General features: G+C 39.4%; 1 protein-coding gene across 1 annotated transcript in view; it reads left to right on the top strand.

Moving 5' to 3' along the window:
- The window catches only part of MACROD2 (mono-ADP ribosylhydrolase 2), a 1,987,750-nt gene that overhangs the window by 631,947 nt on the left and 1,338,463 nt on the right, over positions 1-17,340 (top strand). The window contains exon 5 of the mRNA XM_022594140.2: positions 16,990-17,106. Coding sequence (XP_022449848.1) covers positions 16,990-17,106 — 117 coding nt within the window. The remainder of the gene's footprint in view (positions 1-16,989; positions 17,107-17,340) is intronic.

Below are 17,340 nucleotides of genomic sequence, written 5' to 3'. Positions count from 1 at the left end.
GTTAGTGTTGGCTAGTCTAGGGTGGCCTCAGTTTGTTTCTTATTTTTCACCAGGCTGGCCTGGGAGCTGAGCAGGGTTCCAAGTGAGCAGAAGCGTGAAAGGCTTCTTGAGACTTAGGACTAGAACTGGCACAGATTCACTTCAATCTTATTCTACTGGCCAAAGCAAGATATAAGGTCAACCTAGATTCAAGGTCAACCTAGATTCCATCTCATGATGGGAGAAGCTGTAGAGTCACACTGCCAAGGGCATGAATACAAAGATGGGACTAGTTGCTCTGATTCTCTGTGCATCAATTGCTGTGGTAGAAAGATCTACCACACTAAGATTCCTTAAGCACTTATGCAGGCTAAGCTAAGCACTATACAAATGTCACCTCATTGAATTCTCATAAGACCCCTACAAGGTAGGTACTAATATTATACCCATTATATAGATGCAGGAACATCTAAGTGATAGCAACTGGCAGTTTGGTTCCAGAGCACTCTTAATTCCCACCTCTGTTGACTCCAAGTTTTTTAAATTGTCCACCTCTTTCAATACAAATTTATTGAGTGTGCACCTATATGTATATGTGTGTTTACTTATAAATTATATACAAATACTATTGTCCACCTATATGTTAAAAATTAGTAAATTTGAACTCCATTCTTATCTGTTTAGATAAAATTTATGACTATCAATAAATGTTTGAATATATTCTTCCATTCCCTGTATGGACATCTTGTGACCTTACTTTGGAGGCCATGCACCTAGGACCTCTTTATGCCCAAGGCATTTCATGATCATCATATCTATCTTTGAGTGAAGCAGTGTTTAATCAAAATCCTACTTGGTACTGGATTTCAGTTCTAGTTCCTGTTAATATTGTTGGCTCTAAGTGCAAACTGTTATGCAGTGAACACTCAGATTACTCACCACAGACCAAACTACTCACCACACTCGGGAGCTCTGTTAAGAAAGCAAGATAGTATGGAGGAATGATTCTCAAAGTTCTCAGATGGCTGTGTGCATCTATATTACCTGTGGAAAATATTAAATGGAGATTCTAGGTCTCACTGCTAGAGAGACTGATTCCATGGATTTGGGGTTGGGTCTAGGAATCTGTATTTTTCTCAGACTCCCCAGGTGATACTGACCACACTTTGAGAGCCATAAAACTTGAATTCATATCTGCCACAGGGAGATGATTCTGGGTGCCTATTTTTGTACTTATTGAATTATTTCAGCTATAAAATTGGAAAAGTAAAAAAGTCCCAGCCCACCTTGCAAAATTGTTTTAATAATTAAATTTGTGGTGGTTTTGTCAAAGATCTTTAAAAATGTAACACATTAACATGTGAAATATACCCCAAAGTTTTGCTGACCTATTAAAAGATGTATTCTCCGTACTAAAATACTCTACATATTGTCAACTACATTTTATTTTGGTGAAAACCTAGCTCTGAGCCTTTCTTTTCTAGTCACTTGGTTCCCAAGGGAAGGGACTATGGTTTATACTTCTTTGCATGAATGGCAGTAGGAGAGAGTAGGGATTAAGAACTCAGGCTTTTAAATTTAGGCAAACATGGGCTCCAACCCCAGCTACGACATAATCTTGCACTAATTCTTTAACTTCTGCTTCTTTGTTAGTCATTCTAGTAGATCCTACGTGTACAAATTTTTATGTTGATTAAATGTAATAGCATAACCAACATTTATTGCCTACTTCCTACGTACGTGCCAGGCCTTATTCAAAGTACCTGTCATGTAATAACTAATTTCCTGACAAAACCCCTGTGATTTTGAATGAGGGTCTCCAATTTACAGATGAGAAAATCAGAACATAGGGAGCTAGAATGGCGGCACTAGGACTCAAACCTCTGCCTCCAGAATCATCTTCTTTCCACTTTGCAATACCACCTCTCATAAGGTGAAAGCTTGTAAGTCACTTTGCACCCTGGAAGGCACTTGGTAAATCCTCGAAAGATGTGACGTATTATTATCATTATTGGATTCCCCTCACAGCTTCTTGAAGAATGCTGTGTACAAGGTAGTTTAATAAATTTATGTTGATTTGATTTAGAAAGAACTCTGTTGTATCCTCTTGAGCTTCTAAGGGATATATTCAATGAGAGAGCCTCTTATTTTCAGGCTAATATGATTTGTGTGGCAGCTTTTAGATTAAGTTACTGTCTTTTATTTACAGAAGAAGATTAAATGAATATGTGCAGATCTAAGAACTTCAGAATCCCCCTTGCTAAACACTGTTTAGAAAATTGTCTTTGTAAGACAGGGGAGAGACCTCATAGGGCCAATTTCTAAAATAACTGGATTACACTAAATTGTGCTTTTAGTATTTTTTAAAACATGTATTTAGAACTCTTTCCTGGTTCTTTTTTTTTGCTAGCTGTTACATTCACTAGTCCACCGTATCTGATGGATTCCTATTCAGTGCTTTATGGCTTTCTTTTTCCTCCCCTATTGTCAGCATCAGTTTGTTCATTTGTGTGTAAAATGGGGAGCTTTACCTGAGGAATGCCAGAGAGGTGGCTTGGAATCCATGGGTAAAATAAATCCTAGGTCAGAAAAATTGATGTAGTTTCATGTCCCATCTCTTTTGACTTTATTTTAGCTATTTAAATAGTGGGATAAGACTATCCTACAAAACATTCCCAAAGTCTAAACAACAAGGTAAAATTGACAAAAGTGAAAAATAATTTCCCCCAAGCACAGCTGAAATCCATCTTTCTACCCCACCCTCAGATGGTCTAGTTCTCTAGGCTATAGTGTAAGAAAACTTAGCTAAGATGGCCTAATTAATAGGCTTAGGTCTTCTGAATTTAGCCTTTGTTAGGTTACTGGAGGAAATATGCTGGGAATTAAAGGCCCTTGCCATAGTTAACCATCTGCCTGCAAGCATTCTGGCCTGGCTGTCAGGATGGTAAGTGACAGGTGTGTCAGTACAGCAGAAAGCCTGGTCTTTGGAAGAAGCTGCAGCCAGACCCCTTGGAGTCCTGATGAAGAGCAGCCCTGTGGGTGACCTCAGTGTTCACTCCACTCCTAGCTGACCATACCATGGGCAGTTTTGAGGCAGTCCTCAGCCTTTATCTTCTACTAGTCTGGTTTTGATCACAAAGTAGGAGGAACAACTATTTGAGTTAATGGGACAGGCTGGCTTTGGTTCACTGAGACCTGAGAGTCCAGCATGATAATGGGCATACAGAAGGAAATGAACATGGCCCAGATAACATGTTCGTTCTAGTAGTAAAATCTGAATATTTTGCATAAAAGTTAAAAAAAATAATAATCAGCCGGAATGAAAATTACCATTGTAGTATTTACAACAGATGTAAATGTATTAGTCAAGGCAAACTGCTGTCACAAACACTCCAAAATCTGAGTGGCTTTGCATAATAAAAGTTTATCTAATACTGATTCACCATCCAGTATGGGAAGTGGGGATGGGGTGGAACTCTGCTCCACAGAATCATTTAGGGATTCAAGCACTTGCCATGTGGTTGCTGTACCGTCGCCTGGGGCATTGGAGTCTTGCCCTGGAGCCTCTGCATCCAGCCTGCAGACAACAGGCAGACCAGGCGGAGGGTGTGTGCAGGGATTTTAGGGATTGGAATAGAAGTAGTTACATCACTTTACTCCTTTAAACAGAACACAATCTCATGGCAACACATAACTAGAAGGGAGGCTAGAAAGTGCTGTCTAGCTATATGCCCAGGAAAAAGAATAATAAATGGGCTTTGGTGACCCATGTATTTAAGGACTGTAGTTTTCTTTTTGCCTGTAGGATATATATTTGGTAGGCCAAGAGGCAAAGATAGTCTTATCTCTCTGGAAAATTGTGTTCAACTTTCAGACTTTTGATCTTGGACTTTTTTTTTTTTTTAAATTGTAATTAGGTTTAGACATTTTGGGTTGGAGCGAATACATTGTGTGTCAGCATGAATGTTGACTGTTGGTCCTCCATCTCCTCTCACCCTGGGGTGGGGGAGATGGAAAAAGTGCTACTGTGTTGAATCTCGCATCGGCCACTATTGAGCTTGCTACCTTTTCAGGCTGACCCTAAGTGAAACTAAAGGAGCACTTTTTCCAGCAGGCTGCACCAGACCTGCGAGAAGTGGATGAATTTTCAGATTCTGTGAATTGTTAACACTTCTAATATAGAAGCTCATCATTAGAATTGTGACTATAACCTGTGGCTGTGTAATTACTTTTTAACTTCTGATTCTTTTTTTAAAGTAGCCTAACCACTTCTTCAGTATTATTTTTTAAAAAAGCTAGACTGCTTTTCCTCTCAGATTTAATTGCATTTAATTAATTGTATTAAACACATACAAAATGTCAGTTACTGAGATAGCTGGGGATCTGCAAGAGAATAAGCTACCTCCTGTGCCTTCAAGGAGCTGATAGACCAAGCGAGGAGACACACATTCTGCTATTTATGTAATAGCTATAAAACAATTTATAAGTATGGAATTAGTGTATAAACCAGAATATTGTGGGAACATAAAGAGACACTACTGTGTCCTATAAAGGTTGTGAATAGTTTTTTAGAGGAGAAAACATTTGAACTGGAAGTTGAAAAATGAGAAGGACCTTGCTCGGCAAAAAAGGAAAGGGGAGGCGTAGCTAGATATCCTTGGTAGAGAGTACTTTGCAAAGAAATCATGGTGTGTTTAGGGGATTGTGAGTATTTAGATGTGGCCAGATCAGATGTGTGAGGAGAAAGAATGGAGTGATATGAGGTGGGGAGGGCAAATTGGAACCACATTTGTGAAGGGCCTAAAAGACCATAATTTGGAATTAAGGGTTTTGTAATGTGAATATGGGGAATGGCAAATATTACTTTAGTAGGGAAGTAATAAAATCAGATTTTCATTTTAGGAAAATAAGTCTAGCAAAATAATTGATAATAGATTACAGAATTTTAAACTCTCATATCGAGTTTGTGCATATATAGTCTTTTTTTTTGTCTTTCAAAGACATAACAATACTTTTAAGCACAGAATTGATACAATTGATATTACCACTGACGTTTTCTCTCATACATTTTTTTCCAAAGGGCCACAAATATAGCTGTGAAATCATATGAGATCATGTTTTAACCAATCAAAAATGTGTACACTTCCAGCTTCTGATAATGACAGCTTGTATCAGACTAGCCATCCCACCAACAGTATATACAGATTCTTGGCAAAATACAAAAGCAATAACAAAAAGTATTTACTGGCACTAGAGAGCAACTAAAAGCAGGCAATCCTCTGAAAGAAGGAAACCATACTGGGTGAAATCTACATTTAAATAGCTTTGACCCGGAGGGCTCCTTCTACCCTACCTGGCACTTGGCTGATGGAGCTCAAACCAAAAGCAACAGGTTTATTGGCTCTAGGAATCATAGAACTGAATCAGATTTGTCAGAATGACTAGGAATTGAGATAAGGACTCCGGAACAGGGACAGTCACAGAGGGGGAACCCCCAAATCTATAAATAAATACCTCTTTAATCCTTGGCTAAGCCTTGAGCTGTGCTTGTGCAGGGAAAGACTCCACGGAGACGAGGAAGAAAACAAAAGCTGGAAGCCTGAACGCACTGCACAGAGCATTCATCATCTTTTCACTGTAGGGATATAGAGTTTAGAATTTTACTCCCGCGGATTAGAGGGAGTTGCCAAACAACTTGGGATTTCCACTGAAACCCCCAAAGGTCCATGCTTTAGGAGTAAAGACCACATCCAAGGACTAAGGGGAAAACTGAAATAGACCAGCCTTAACAAAGCCTAAAACTAAGCCTCCTTATTACCTGGCAGTCATTTAACTACCTGCTGGGATAAATTTCAATACCATTTGGAGAAAGAACATAAAATCTAAAGCCTCCCCAACATATTCACAATGTTCATATGCCATCAGCAATTATTAGACATGCAAAGAAACGAGAAAATGTGACCCAGAGTCATATGAAAATCAATCAATATAAACAGATTCATAGCTAACCTAAATATTGAAATTAGCAGATGGGGGACTTTAAAATTACTATGTGAAATCTGTTAATGCATTTACATGAAAAGATGGAGATAATGGGTTAAGAGATGGGAAATTTCAGGAGTGATATGAAAACTGTAAGAAGAAGAACCGAATGAAAATCACAAGAACTGAAAAAATAAAATATCTGAAATTTTAAAAAATTCTATGGAACTAATAGTACATTTAACATAACTCAGTAATAAAAAAGACAATAAAAATTAGCAAAAGACCTGGAAAGACACTTCCAAAAAGAATGCATATAAATGGCCAATAATCACTTGGCAAGACACTTAACACCATTAATCACCAGGGAAATGCAAATTGAAATCACGAGATACCTCTTTATGTCTATTAGGATTGCTAAAATTAAATAGGCTGACAACACCAAAGGACTGCTAAAATTTGAACCCTCATACGTTGCTGGGGGTACATGTAAATTGGTATAATCACTTGGGAAAACTGTATGTTAGTTCTTTAAAAAGGAAAACATATACCAACCCAGCAATTTTACTCATAGGTGTTTGTCCGATGGAAATGAAAACATATGGCCACAAAAGGATTTGTATAAATGTGAAGATTTATTCATAATAGCTAACAATATAAATACTCCAATATCCATTCACAGATGAATGGATAAAGAAATTATGGTATATTCAATAATGGAATATTACTCAGGAATGAAAAGGAATGAAGTACTATATTAATACATGAAACAACACAGGTGGATCTCAAAAAATATGCTGAGCAAAAGAAGCTAGCCCCATCCTCCATCTCTTATATGAAGTTTGAGATTATATAATAGGCAAAACTTAGCTCAGGTGGCTGAACTCGGAACATGGGCTCCCTCTGGGTGGTGCGAGGGGAAATTGGATGGAAAGGGTACAGAAGAACTTTTTGGGTTGATGGAGACACTGTATCTTTATTGGCATGATTGCTACATGAGTATATACATTTGTTAAAACTCATCAAAACTGCACTTAAAATCTGTGCATTTGATTGACTGCATGTACATTATAACTCATAGACAGAATTGATGGGAATTAAAAAGTAATGTAATATAGTGGTTCAACATGCCACATGCAAGAATTGAGGTGAGGCTGCCTGGATTCAAGTCCCAAAGGCAGTGAGCTATAGCAGTTTAAGAGTATGGATGCTCCATTAGACAGGCCTGGGGTTTTGAAATCACATTGCCAATATTTTGTGAATGTAGGCAAGTTACTAACCTCTTCTAAACTCCTATAAAATGGAGATTATAAAATTAGTGTGTACCTTATACGGTCGTCCTCAGTACAGTGCCTGGCACATGGATGCACTCAGTACATTTAAGCTGTAGTCATTATTATTAAATAACTTCAGCTAGACTTTCATTGCCCTAATGCAGTCGTGAATGCTGGTATAACCATGAAGATTTTGAAAATCAGATATTTACAAACTGCATTAGGCTGCAATCTAAATAATTCAGACAATATTTAACAGCACATGATTAAGCATGCTATCAAATCCTATTTTAGTTATCCATTTCAAACTAATGATCTCTTTGCCAAGAAAAAAATATTCACTTTAAAATACTCTTCTTGATGCTCTTGTAAAAAAATTTAAACATAGAGAAATTAGGACCTAATTTTTTTTCTTAACAGTTTCACCTTCTGTGTCCCATCCTATAATCACTTTTTATGTTTTGGTGCCTATCTTTCCAGTACACATACATGTATATGTGTGTAAGTGTGTATGTATATAACTGTAAACAAAATTGTGACTCTACATAAAAAATATATATAATATATATACATATATATTATATATATTTTAAACCTGGCATTTCACTTAGAAATCTTTTCATATTTAGTACTGACTCTATTTACATATAAAATTGCCCTGTTCTTTTTAACAACTACGTAATAGTTCACAAAGTAAAATTGCTCTGTGAAAGAGCGAACAAAATTTATCAATCATTTTTGTAAGAGAAAAATTATTTGTGTCAGTGTGTATGTGTATAACCAGTAAAAGAGTGAACATCAGAATCTTGAAGAATTCTCTAGGTGGGAGGGCAAATGTTAGTTTTCATATTCTTCCTGCTTCTCTATATTTTTCATTTTTATATAAGAAAAATAGTTACGTTAAAATTTACACAAAACTTTCATCTAAGGAGTTTAAGATAATAACTACCACCAGTGGGGCACATACCATTGTATTAAACACTTTGCTGGTGCTTCTCAGGCATTATACTATTCAGATTCCATGCATAACCCTGTTAGTACAGCCATTATTGACAATAATTTCTAAGGAAACTGGGTCTTGAGCAGCGTATGGCTGGTAAAGGTAGAGTCTGGATTTCAACTTAGGTTTTCGGAAATACTGTAGTCTAGAGTAGTCTGGAATGAATTCATTTTGTTGTGAGGGTCTTTGAGGCCCAGTTTTATTCTCAAACTTTACAGGTATGCAAATGGTGATGTAGTAAAGCCCAGATGAGCTTGTTTCCCTAGGAAACTTGTTCAGCCAAAAGTGATGTTTCCACGCCAGTTGGTGGTAGCAGAGGCCATTAGACAGGTTACATGTCCCTCAGTGACAACTTCCCGCTCATTATCCAGCTTTCTCACAAAATTATTAATAATAATAATAAAACAGTGATCAATTACATGGTGTTGTGGACTGTGGGGGGGGTCTTCAGACCGCTAATATACCTTGGTCTGTTTTCTTTTTTTTTACATCTTTATTGGAGTATAATTGCTTTACAATGGTGTGCTAGTTTCTGCTTTATAACAAAGTGAATCAGTTATACATATACATATGTTCCCATATATCTTCCCTCTTGCGTCTCCCTCCCTCCCACCCTCCCTACCCCACCCCTCCAGGCGGTCACAAAGCACCGAGCTGATCTCCCTGTGTTATGCGGCTGCTTCCAACTGGCTATCTATTTTACGTTTGGTAGAGTATATATGTCCATGCCTCTCTCTTGCTTTGTCACAGCTTACCCATCCCCTTCCCCATATCCTCAAGTCCATGCTCTAGTAGGTCTGTGTTTTTATTCCTGTCTTACACCTAGGTTCTTCATGACATTTTTTTTTCTTAAATTCCATATATATGTGTTAGCATATGGTATTAGTGTTTCTCTTTCTGACTTACTTCACTCTGTATGACAGATTCTAGGTCTATCCACCTCATTACAAACAGCTCAATTTCGTTTCTTTTTATAGCTGAGTAATGTTCCATTGTATATATGTGCCACATCTTCTTTATCCATTCATCCGATGATGGACACTTAGGTTGTTTCCATCTTCGGGCTATTGTAAATAGAGCTTCAATGAACATTTTGGTACATGACTCTTTTTGAATTATGGTTTTCTCAGGGTATATGCCCAGTAGTGGGATTGCTGGGTCATATGGTAGTTCTATTTGTAGTTTTTTAAAGAACCTCCATACTGTTCTCCATAGTGGCTGTACCAATTCACATTCCGACCAGCAGTGCAAGAGTGTTCCCTTTTCTCCACACCCTCTCCAGCATTAATTGTTTGTAGATTTTTTGATGATGGCTATGCTGACTGGTGTGAGATGATATCTCATTGTGGTTTTGATTTGCATTTCTCTAATGATTAATGATGTTGAGCATTCTTTCATGTGTTTGTTGGCAGTATGCATATCTTTTTTGGAGAAATGTCTATTTATTTCTTCTGCCCATTTTTGGATTGGGTTGTTTGTTTTTTTGTTATTGAGCTGCATGAGCTGCTTATAAATTTTGGAGATTAATCCTTTGTCAGTTGCTTCATTTGCAAATATTTTCTCCAATTCTGAGGGTTGTCTTTTGGTCCTGTTTATGGTTTCCTTTGCTGTGGAAAAGCTTTGAAGTTTCATTAGGTCCCATTTGTTTATTTTTGTTTTGATTTCCATTTCTCTAGGAGGTGGGTCAAAAATGAACTTGCTGTGATTTATGTCATAGAGTGTTCTGCCTATGTTTTCCTCTAAGAGTTTAATAGTTTCTGGCCTTACATTTAGGTCCTTAATCCATTTTGAGCTTATTTTTGTGTATGGTGTTAGGGAGTGATCTAATCTCATACTTTTACATGTACCTGTCCAGTTTTCCCAGCACCACTTATGGAAGAGGCTGTCCTTTCTCCACTGTACATTCCTGCCTCCTTTATCAAAGATAAGGTGACCATATGAGCGTGCGTTTATCTCTGGGCTTTCTATCCTGTTCCACTGATCTATCTCTCTGTTTTTGTGCCAGTACCATACTGTCTTGATTACTGTAGCTTTGTAGTATAGACTGAAGTCAGGGAGCCTGATTCCTCCTGCTCTGTTTTTCGTTCTCAAGATTGCTTTGGCTATTTGGGGTCTTTTGTGTTTCCATACAAATTGTGAAATTTTTTGTTCTAGTTCTGTGAAAAATGCCAGTGGTAGTTTGATAGGGATTGCATTGAATCTGTAGACTGCTTTGGGTAGTAGAGTCATTTTCACAATGTTGATTCTTCCAATCCAAGAACATGGTATATCTCTCCATCCATTTGTATCATCTTTAATTTCTTTCACCAGTGTCATAATTTTCTGCATACAGGTCTTTTGTCTCTGGAGGTAAGTTTATTCCTAGATATTTTATTCTTTTTGTTGCAATGGTAAATGGGAGTGTTTTCTTGATTTCACTTTCAGATGTTTCATCATTAGTGTATAGGAATGCCAGAGATTTCTGTGCATTAATTTTGTATCCTGCTACTTTACCAGATTCATTGATTAGCTCTATAAGTTTTCTGGTAGCATATTTAGGATTCGCTATGTATAGTATCATGTCATCTGCAAACAGTGACAGCGTTACTTCTTCTTTTCTGATTTGGATTCCTTTTATTTCCTTTTCTTTTCTGATTGCTGTGGCTAAAACTTCCAAAACTATGTTGAATAAGAGTGATGAGAGTGGGCAATCTTGTCTTGTTCCTGATCTTAGTGGAAATGCTGTCAGTTTTTCACCATTGTGGACGAGGTTGGCTGTGGGTTTGTCATATATGGCCTTTATTTTGTTGAGGAAAGTTCCCTCTATGCCTACTTTCTGCAGGGTTTTTATCATAAATGGGTGTTGAATTTTGTCGAAAGCTTTCTCTGCATCTATTGAGATGATCATATGGTTTTTCTCCTTCAATTTGTTAATATGGTGTATCACACTGATTGATTTGCGTATATTGAAGAATCCTTGCATTCCTGGAATAAACCCCACTTGATAATGGTGTATGATCCTTTTAATGTGCTGTTGGATTTTGTTTGCTAGTATTTTGTTGAGGATTTTTGCATCTATGTTCATCAGTGATATTGGCCTGTAGTTTTCTTTCTTTGTGACATCCTTCTCTGGTTTTGGTATCAGGGTAATGGTGGCCTCGTAGAATGAGTTTGGGAGTGCTCCTCCCTCTGCTATATTTTGGAAGAGTTTGAGAAGGATAGGTGTTAGCTCTTCTCTAAATGTTTGATAGAATTCACCTGTGAAGCCATCTGGTCCTGGGCTTTTGTTTGTTGGAAGATTTTTAATCACAGTTTCAATTTCAGTGCTTGTGATTGGTCTGTTCATATTTTCTATTTCTTCCTGATTCAGTCTTGGCAGGTTGTGCATTTCTAAGAATTTGTCCATTTCTTCCAAGTTGTCCATATTATTGGCATATACTTGCTTGTAGTAATCTCTCATGATCTTTTGTATTTCTGCAGTGTCAGTTGTTACTTCTCCTTTTTCATTTCTAATTCTATTGATTTGAGTCTTCTCCCTTTTTTTCTTGATAAGTCCGGCTAATGGTTTATCAATTTTGTTTATCTTCTCAAAGAACCAGCTTTTATTTTATTGATCTTTGCTACATTTCCTTCATTTCTTTTTCATTTATTTCTGATCTGATTTTTATGATTTCTTTCCTTTTGCTAACTTTGGGGTTTTTTTGTTCTTCTTTCTCTAATTGCTTTAGGTTCAAGGTTAGGTTGCTTATTCGAGATGTTTCCTGTTTCTTAAGGTAGGATTGTATTGCTATAAACTTCCCTCTTAGAACTGCTTTTGCTGCATCCCATAGGTTTTGGGTCATCGTGTCTCCATTGTCATTTGTTTCTAGGTATTTTTTGATTTCCTTTTTGATTTCTTCAGTGATCACTTCGTTATTGAGTAGTGTATTGTTTAGCCTCCATGTGTTTGTATTTTTTACAGATCTTTTCCTGTAATTGTAATCTAGTCTCTTAGTGTTGTGGTGGGAAAAGAAACTTGATACAATTTCAATTCTCTTAAATTTACCAAGGCTTGATTTGTGACCCAAGATATGATCTATCCTGGAGAATGTTCCATGAGCACTTGAGAAAAATGTGTATTCTGTTGTTTTTGGATGCAATGTCCTATAAATATCAATTAAGTCCATCTTGTTAATGTATCATTTAAAACTTGTGTTTCCTTATTTATTTTCATTTTGGATGATCTGTCCATTGGTGAAAGTGGGGTGTTAAAGTCCCCTACTATGAATGTGTTACTGTCTATTTCCCCTTTTATGGCTGTTAGTATTTGCCTTATGTATTGAGGTGCTCCTATGTTGGGTGCATAAATATTTACAATTGTTATATCTTCTTCTTGGATCGATCCCTTGATTATGTAGTGTCTTTCTTTGTCTCTTCTAATAGTCTTTATTTTAAAGTCTATTTTGTCTGATATGAGAATTGCTACTTCAGCTTTCTTTTGGTTTCCATTTGCATGGAATATCTTTTTCCATCCCTTACTTTCAGTCTGTATGTGTCTCTAGGTGTGAAGTGGGTCTCTTGTAGACAGCATATATATGGGTCTTGTTTTTGTATCCATTCAGCCAGTCTGTGTCTTTTGGTGGGAGCATTTAATCCATTTACATTTAAGGTAATTATCGATATGTATGTTCCTATTCCCATTTTCTAAATTGTTTTGGGTTCGTTACTGTAGGTCTTTTCCTTCTCTTGTGTTTCTTGCCTAGAGAATTTCCTTTAGCATTTGTTGTAAAGCTGGTTTGGTGGTGCTGAACTCTCTCAGCTTTTGCTTGTCTGTAAAGGTTTTAATTTCTCCATGAAATCTGAATGAGATCCTTGCTGGGTAGAGTAATCTTGGTTGCAGGTTTTTCTCCTACATCACTTTAAATATGTCCTGCCAGTTCCTTCTGGCTTGCAGAGTTTCTGCTGAAAGATCAGCTCTTAATGTTATGGGGGTTCTCTTGTGTGTTATTTGTTGTTTTTCCCTTGCTGCTTTTAATATGTTTTCTTTGTATTTAATTTTTGACAGTTTGATTAATATGTGTCTTGGCGTATTTCTCTTTGGATTTATCCTGTATGGGACTCTCTGTGCTTCCTGGACTTGATTAACTATTTCCTTTCCCATATTAGGGAAGTTTTCAACTATAATCTCTTCAAATATTTTCTCAGTCCCTTTCTTTTTCCCTTCTTCCTCTGGAACCCCTATAATTCGAATGTTGGTGCGTTTAATGTTGTCTCAGAGGTCTCTGAGACTGTACTCAGTTCTTTTCATTCTTTTTTCTTTATTCTGCTCTGCAGTAGTTATTTCCACTATTTTATCTTCCAGGTCACTTATCCGTTCTTCTGCCTCAGTTATTCTGCTATTGATCCCATCTAGAGTATTTTTAATTTCATTTATTGTGTTGTTAATTGTTGTTTGTTTCATCTTTAGTTCTTCTAGGTCCTTGTTAAATGTTTCTTGCATTTTCTCTATTCTATTTCCAAGATTTTGGATCATCTTTACTATCATTATTCTGAATTCTTTTTCAGGTAGACTGCATATTTCCTCTTCATTTGTTAGGTCTGGTGGGTTTTTATCTTGCTCCTTCATCTGCTGTGTGTTTTTCTGTCTTCTCATTTTACTTATCTTACTGTGTTTGGGGTCTCCTTTTTGCAGGCTGCAGGTTCATAGTTCCCGTTGTTTTTGGTGTCTGTCCCCAGTGGCTAAGGTTGGTTCAGTGGTTTGTGTAGGCTTCCTGATGGAGGGGACTAGTGCCTTTGTTCTGGTGGATGAGGCTGGATCTTTTCTTTCTGGTGGGCAGGTCCACGTCTGGTGGTGTGTTTTGGGGTGTCTGTGGCCTTATTATGATTTTAGGGAGCCTCTCTGCTAATGGGTGGGGTTGTGTTCCTGTCTTGCTAGTTGTTTGGCATAGGTTGTCCAGCACTGTAGCTTGCTGGTCGTTGAGTGAAGCTGGGTGCTGGTGTTGAGATGGAGATATCTGGGAGATTTTTGCCATTTGATATTATGTGGAGCTGGGAGGTCTCTTGTGGACCAGTGTCCTGAAGTTGGCTCTCCCACCTCAGAGGCACAGCACTAACTCCTGGCTGCAGCACCAAGAGCCTTTCATCCACATGGCTCAGAATAAAAGGGAGAAAAAGTAGAAAGAAAGAATTAGTATAAGAAGAAAGAAAGAAGGAAAGGAAGGAAGAAAGGAAGAAAGGAAGAAAGAAAGAAAAGAAAGAAAGAAAGAAAGAAAGAAAGAAAGAAAGAAAGAAAGAAGGGGGGGAGGGAGGGAGGGAGGAAGGAAGTAAGGAGGGAAGGAAGGAAAAAAGAAAGAAAGAAGATAAAGTAAAATAAAGTAAGATAAAATGTAATAAAGTTATTAAAATAAAGAATAATTTTTACAAAAAAACGGACAGATAGAACCCTAGGACAAATGGTGGAAGCAAAGCTATACAGACAAAACCTCACACAAAAGCATACACATACACACTCACAAAAAGAGGAAAAGGGGAAAAAATCATAAATCTTGCTCTCAAAGTCTCCCTCCTCAATTTGGGATGATTAGTTGTCTATTCAGGTATTCCACAGATGCAGGGTATACCAAGTTGATTGTGTAGCTTTAATCCACTGCTTCTGAGGCTGCTGGGAGAGATTTCCCTTTCTGTTCTTTGTTCTCTCAGCTCCCAGGGGCTCAGCTTTGGATTTGGCCCCGCCTCTGCGTGGCCGCTGGAGGGCGTCTGCTCTTTGCTCAGACAGGTCGGGGTTATAGGAGCAGCTGCTTCGGGGGCTGTGGCTCACTCAGGCCGGGGGGAGGGAGGGGCACGGAGTGCGCGGCGGGCCTGCGGCGGCAGAGGCCGGCGTGACGTTGAAGCAGCCTGAGGCACGCCGTGTGTTCTCCCCGGGAAGTGGTCCTTGGATCCCGGGACCCTGGCAGTGGCGGCTGCACAGGCTCCCCGGAATGGGGGTGTGGATAGTGACCTGTGCTCGCACACAGGCCCCTTGGTGGCAGCAGCAGCAGCCTTAGCGTCTCATGCCCGTCTCTGGGGTCCGCAATTTTAGCCGCGGCTCGCTCCCGTCTCTGGAGCTCCTTTAAGCAGCGATCTTAATTCCCTCTCCTCGCGCACCAGGAAACAAAGAGGGAAGAAAACGTGTCTTGCCTCTTCGGCAGGACCAGACTTTCCCCCGGACTCCCTTCCGGCTAGCTGTGGCGCACTAACCCCTTGCAGGCTGTGTTCACGCCGCCAACCCCAGTCCTCTTCCGGCGCTCCGACCGAAACCCAAGCCTCAGCTCCCAGCCCCGCCCGCCCCGGCGGGTGAGCAGACAAGCCTCTCGGACTGGTGAGTGCCGGTCAGCACCGATCCTCTGTGCGGGAATCTCTCCGCTTTGCCCTCCGCACCCCTGTTGCTGTGCTCTCGGCCGCAGCTCCGAAGCTTTCCCCCTCCGCCACCCGCAGTCTCCACCCACGAAGGGGTTTCCTATTGTGTGGAAGACTTTCCTCCTTCACAGCTCCCTCCTGCTGGTGCAGGTCCCGTCCTTATCCTTTTGTCTCTGTTTTTTCTTTTTTCCTTTGCCCTACCCAGGTACGTGGGGAGTTTCTTGCCTTTTGGGAGGTCTGAGGTCTTCTGCCAGTGTTCAGTAGGTGTTCTGTAGGAGTTGTTCCTCGTGTAGATGTATTTCTGGTGTTATCTGTGGGGAGGAAGGTGATTTCCGCGTCTTACTCTTCCGCCATCTTCCCTTCTCTTCCATCTCGGTCTGTTTTCACAGCCCAGATTACTATTACTCTCTCTTTCTGTCTTCTAACCCTTTGTTTCAGAGTCTTGCATTTCTTCTGTGTCCAAGGGCTACCGTGTCCAGTAACTACTAAATTATGTGCATATAGTCTTGTAGCCCTCTAGCTGTGTGCTCACCCCCAATCTAGTCAAATAAAGTTTTAATTTTCAGTGGCATCAGGTGTGCATTTTCAAAAGGTGATTCTCACTGTGAAGGGCAGACATGAGATAGGGGCAGGGATGAGAGCCAGAGGGCTGATGAGACCCTGTTTTGGGGAGAGGCAGAGCCTGCTCGGTTAGCAGAGCTGCAGCAGGAGCAGAGGAGGTTCTGTTTTCATCCATGCCAAGTGAGTGAAGGGTGGTCTTCCGGGTGTTTTTCAAGACCTAAGCTAACCTCACCCCTCATTTAGCCCCCGGTCAGATACCCTGCAGACACCTACTGCATTTGTGTCATGCCACTGAGGGCTGAGGAAGTTAGAGGTCTCGTTCTTACTTTGACAGCTTCACTCTCAGTTTTGCAGTGACTGCAGATGTTCTAGAGCCACTTTCTCACTTGCTTCTCGACGTTTCTTTCTTCTATAACCTGTGGTGTGTCAGAGGCAACAGTTACCACCTTGGACATAGAATTGTTAGCATTTCTTCCCAATTCTGTGTTAGGTGACATGGAGTTGATAGCTTGAAATGGACATGGTGGAAATATTTACCCAATTGAAGTTGGAAAAGGCTACAAATCAGGGCTCCCCCACCTCTAAAGAACCTGTTGTTTAACATTTAGCTGCACACGGTTTCTGTAACCCTTCTGCTTCTGCTCACCACACAAACCAAAGGGAGAGAGAGAAAGAGAGAAGAAAACCATGTTTAAGGGATTGAATACCATGGATTTTCTTCCATGGGACTACGGTGATTTCTAAGAGGAAAAACTTGAGTTCCTTTTCTTTCCCTATCCCAAGTTTTGCATTTATTTCCAAAAGGCCAAATATAGGCTAACTTTCTTCTCTCTCCTCCAGTGGACGGCTGTATTCACAGAGCAGCTGGCCCCTGTTTGGTCGCTGAATGTCGTAACCTGAACGGCTGTGAAACTGGACATGCAAAAATCACGTGTGGCTACGACCTGCCTGCAAAATGTGAGTACAGCTCTTTTGAACACTTTCAAAATCAGATGAGCACTCTTACCTTGTTTTAGTCCTCAAGTGGGTAACCGGAAGAGGAAGTGGTAGCAGTGGTATTTAATTGAATGTACTTTTATTAAGATTTTGTACATGGTAATGAAATGTGTTTTCCAAATACGTCTCCGCGTATATAAATGTGCAGTGTTTAATTGTTGGTGATTTTTGCTCGGATCTTTGACAGAGGGTCTC

Source organism: Delphinapterus leucas, chromosome 15 (genome assembly GCF_059928025.1).
Source record: "Delphinapterus leucas isolate spDelLeu-1000000601 "Yukka" chromosome 15, BTC_Dleu_Yukka2, whole genome shotgun sequence".
Taxonomy (NCBI): Eukaryota; Metazoa; Chordata; class Mammalia; order Artiodactyla; family Monodontidae; genus Delphinapterus; species Delphinapterus leucas.
Note: the sequence above shows the minus strand (reverse complement) of the source record. Positions and strands in the feature narration are given on the sequence as shown.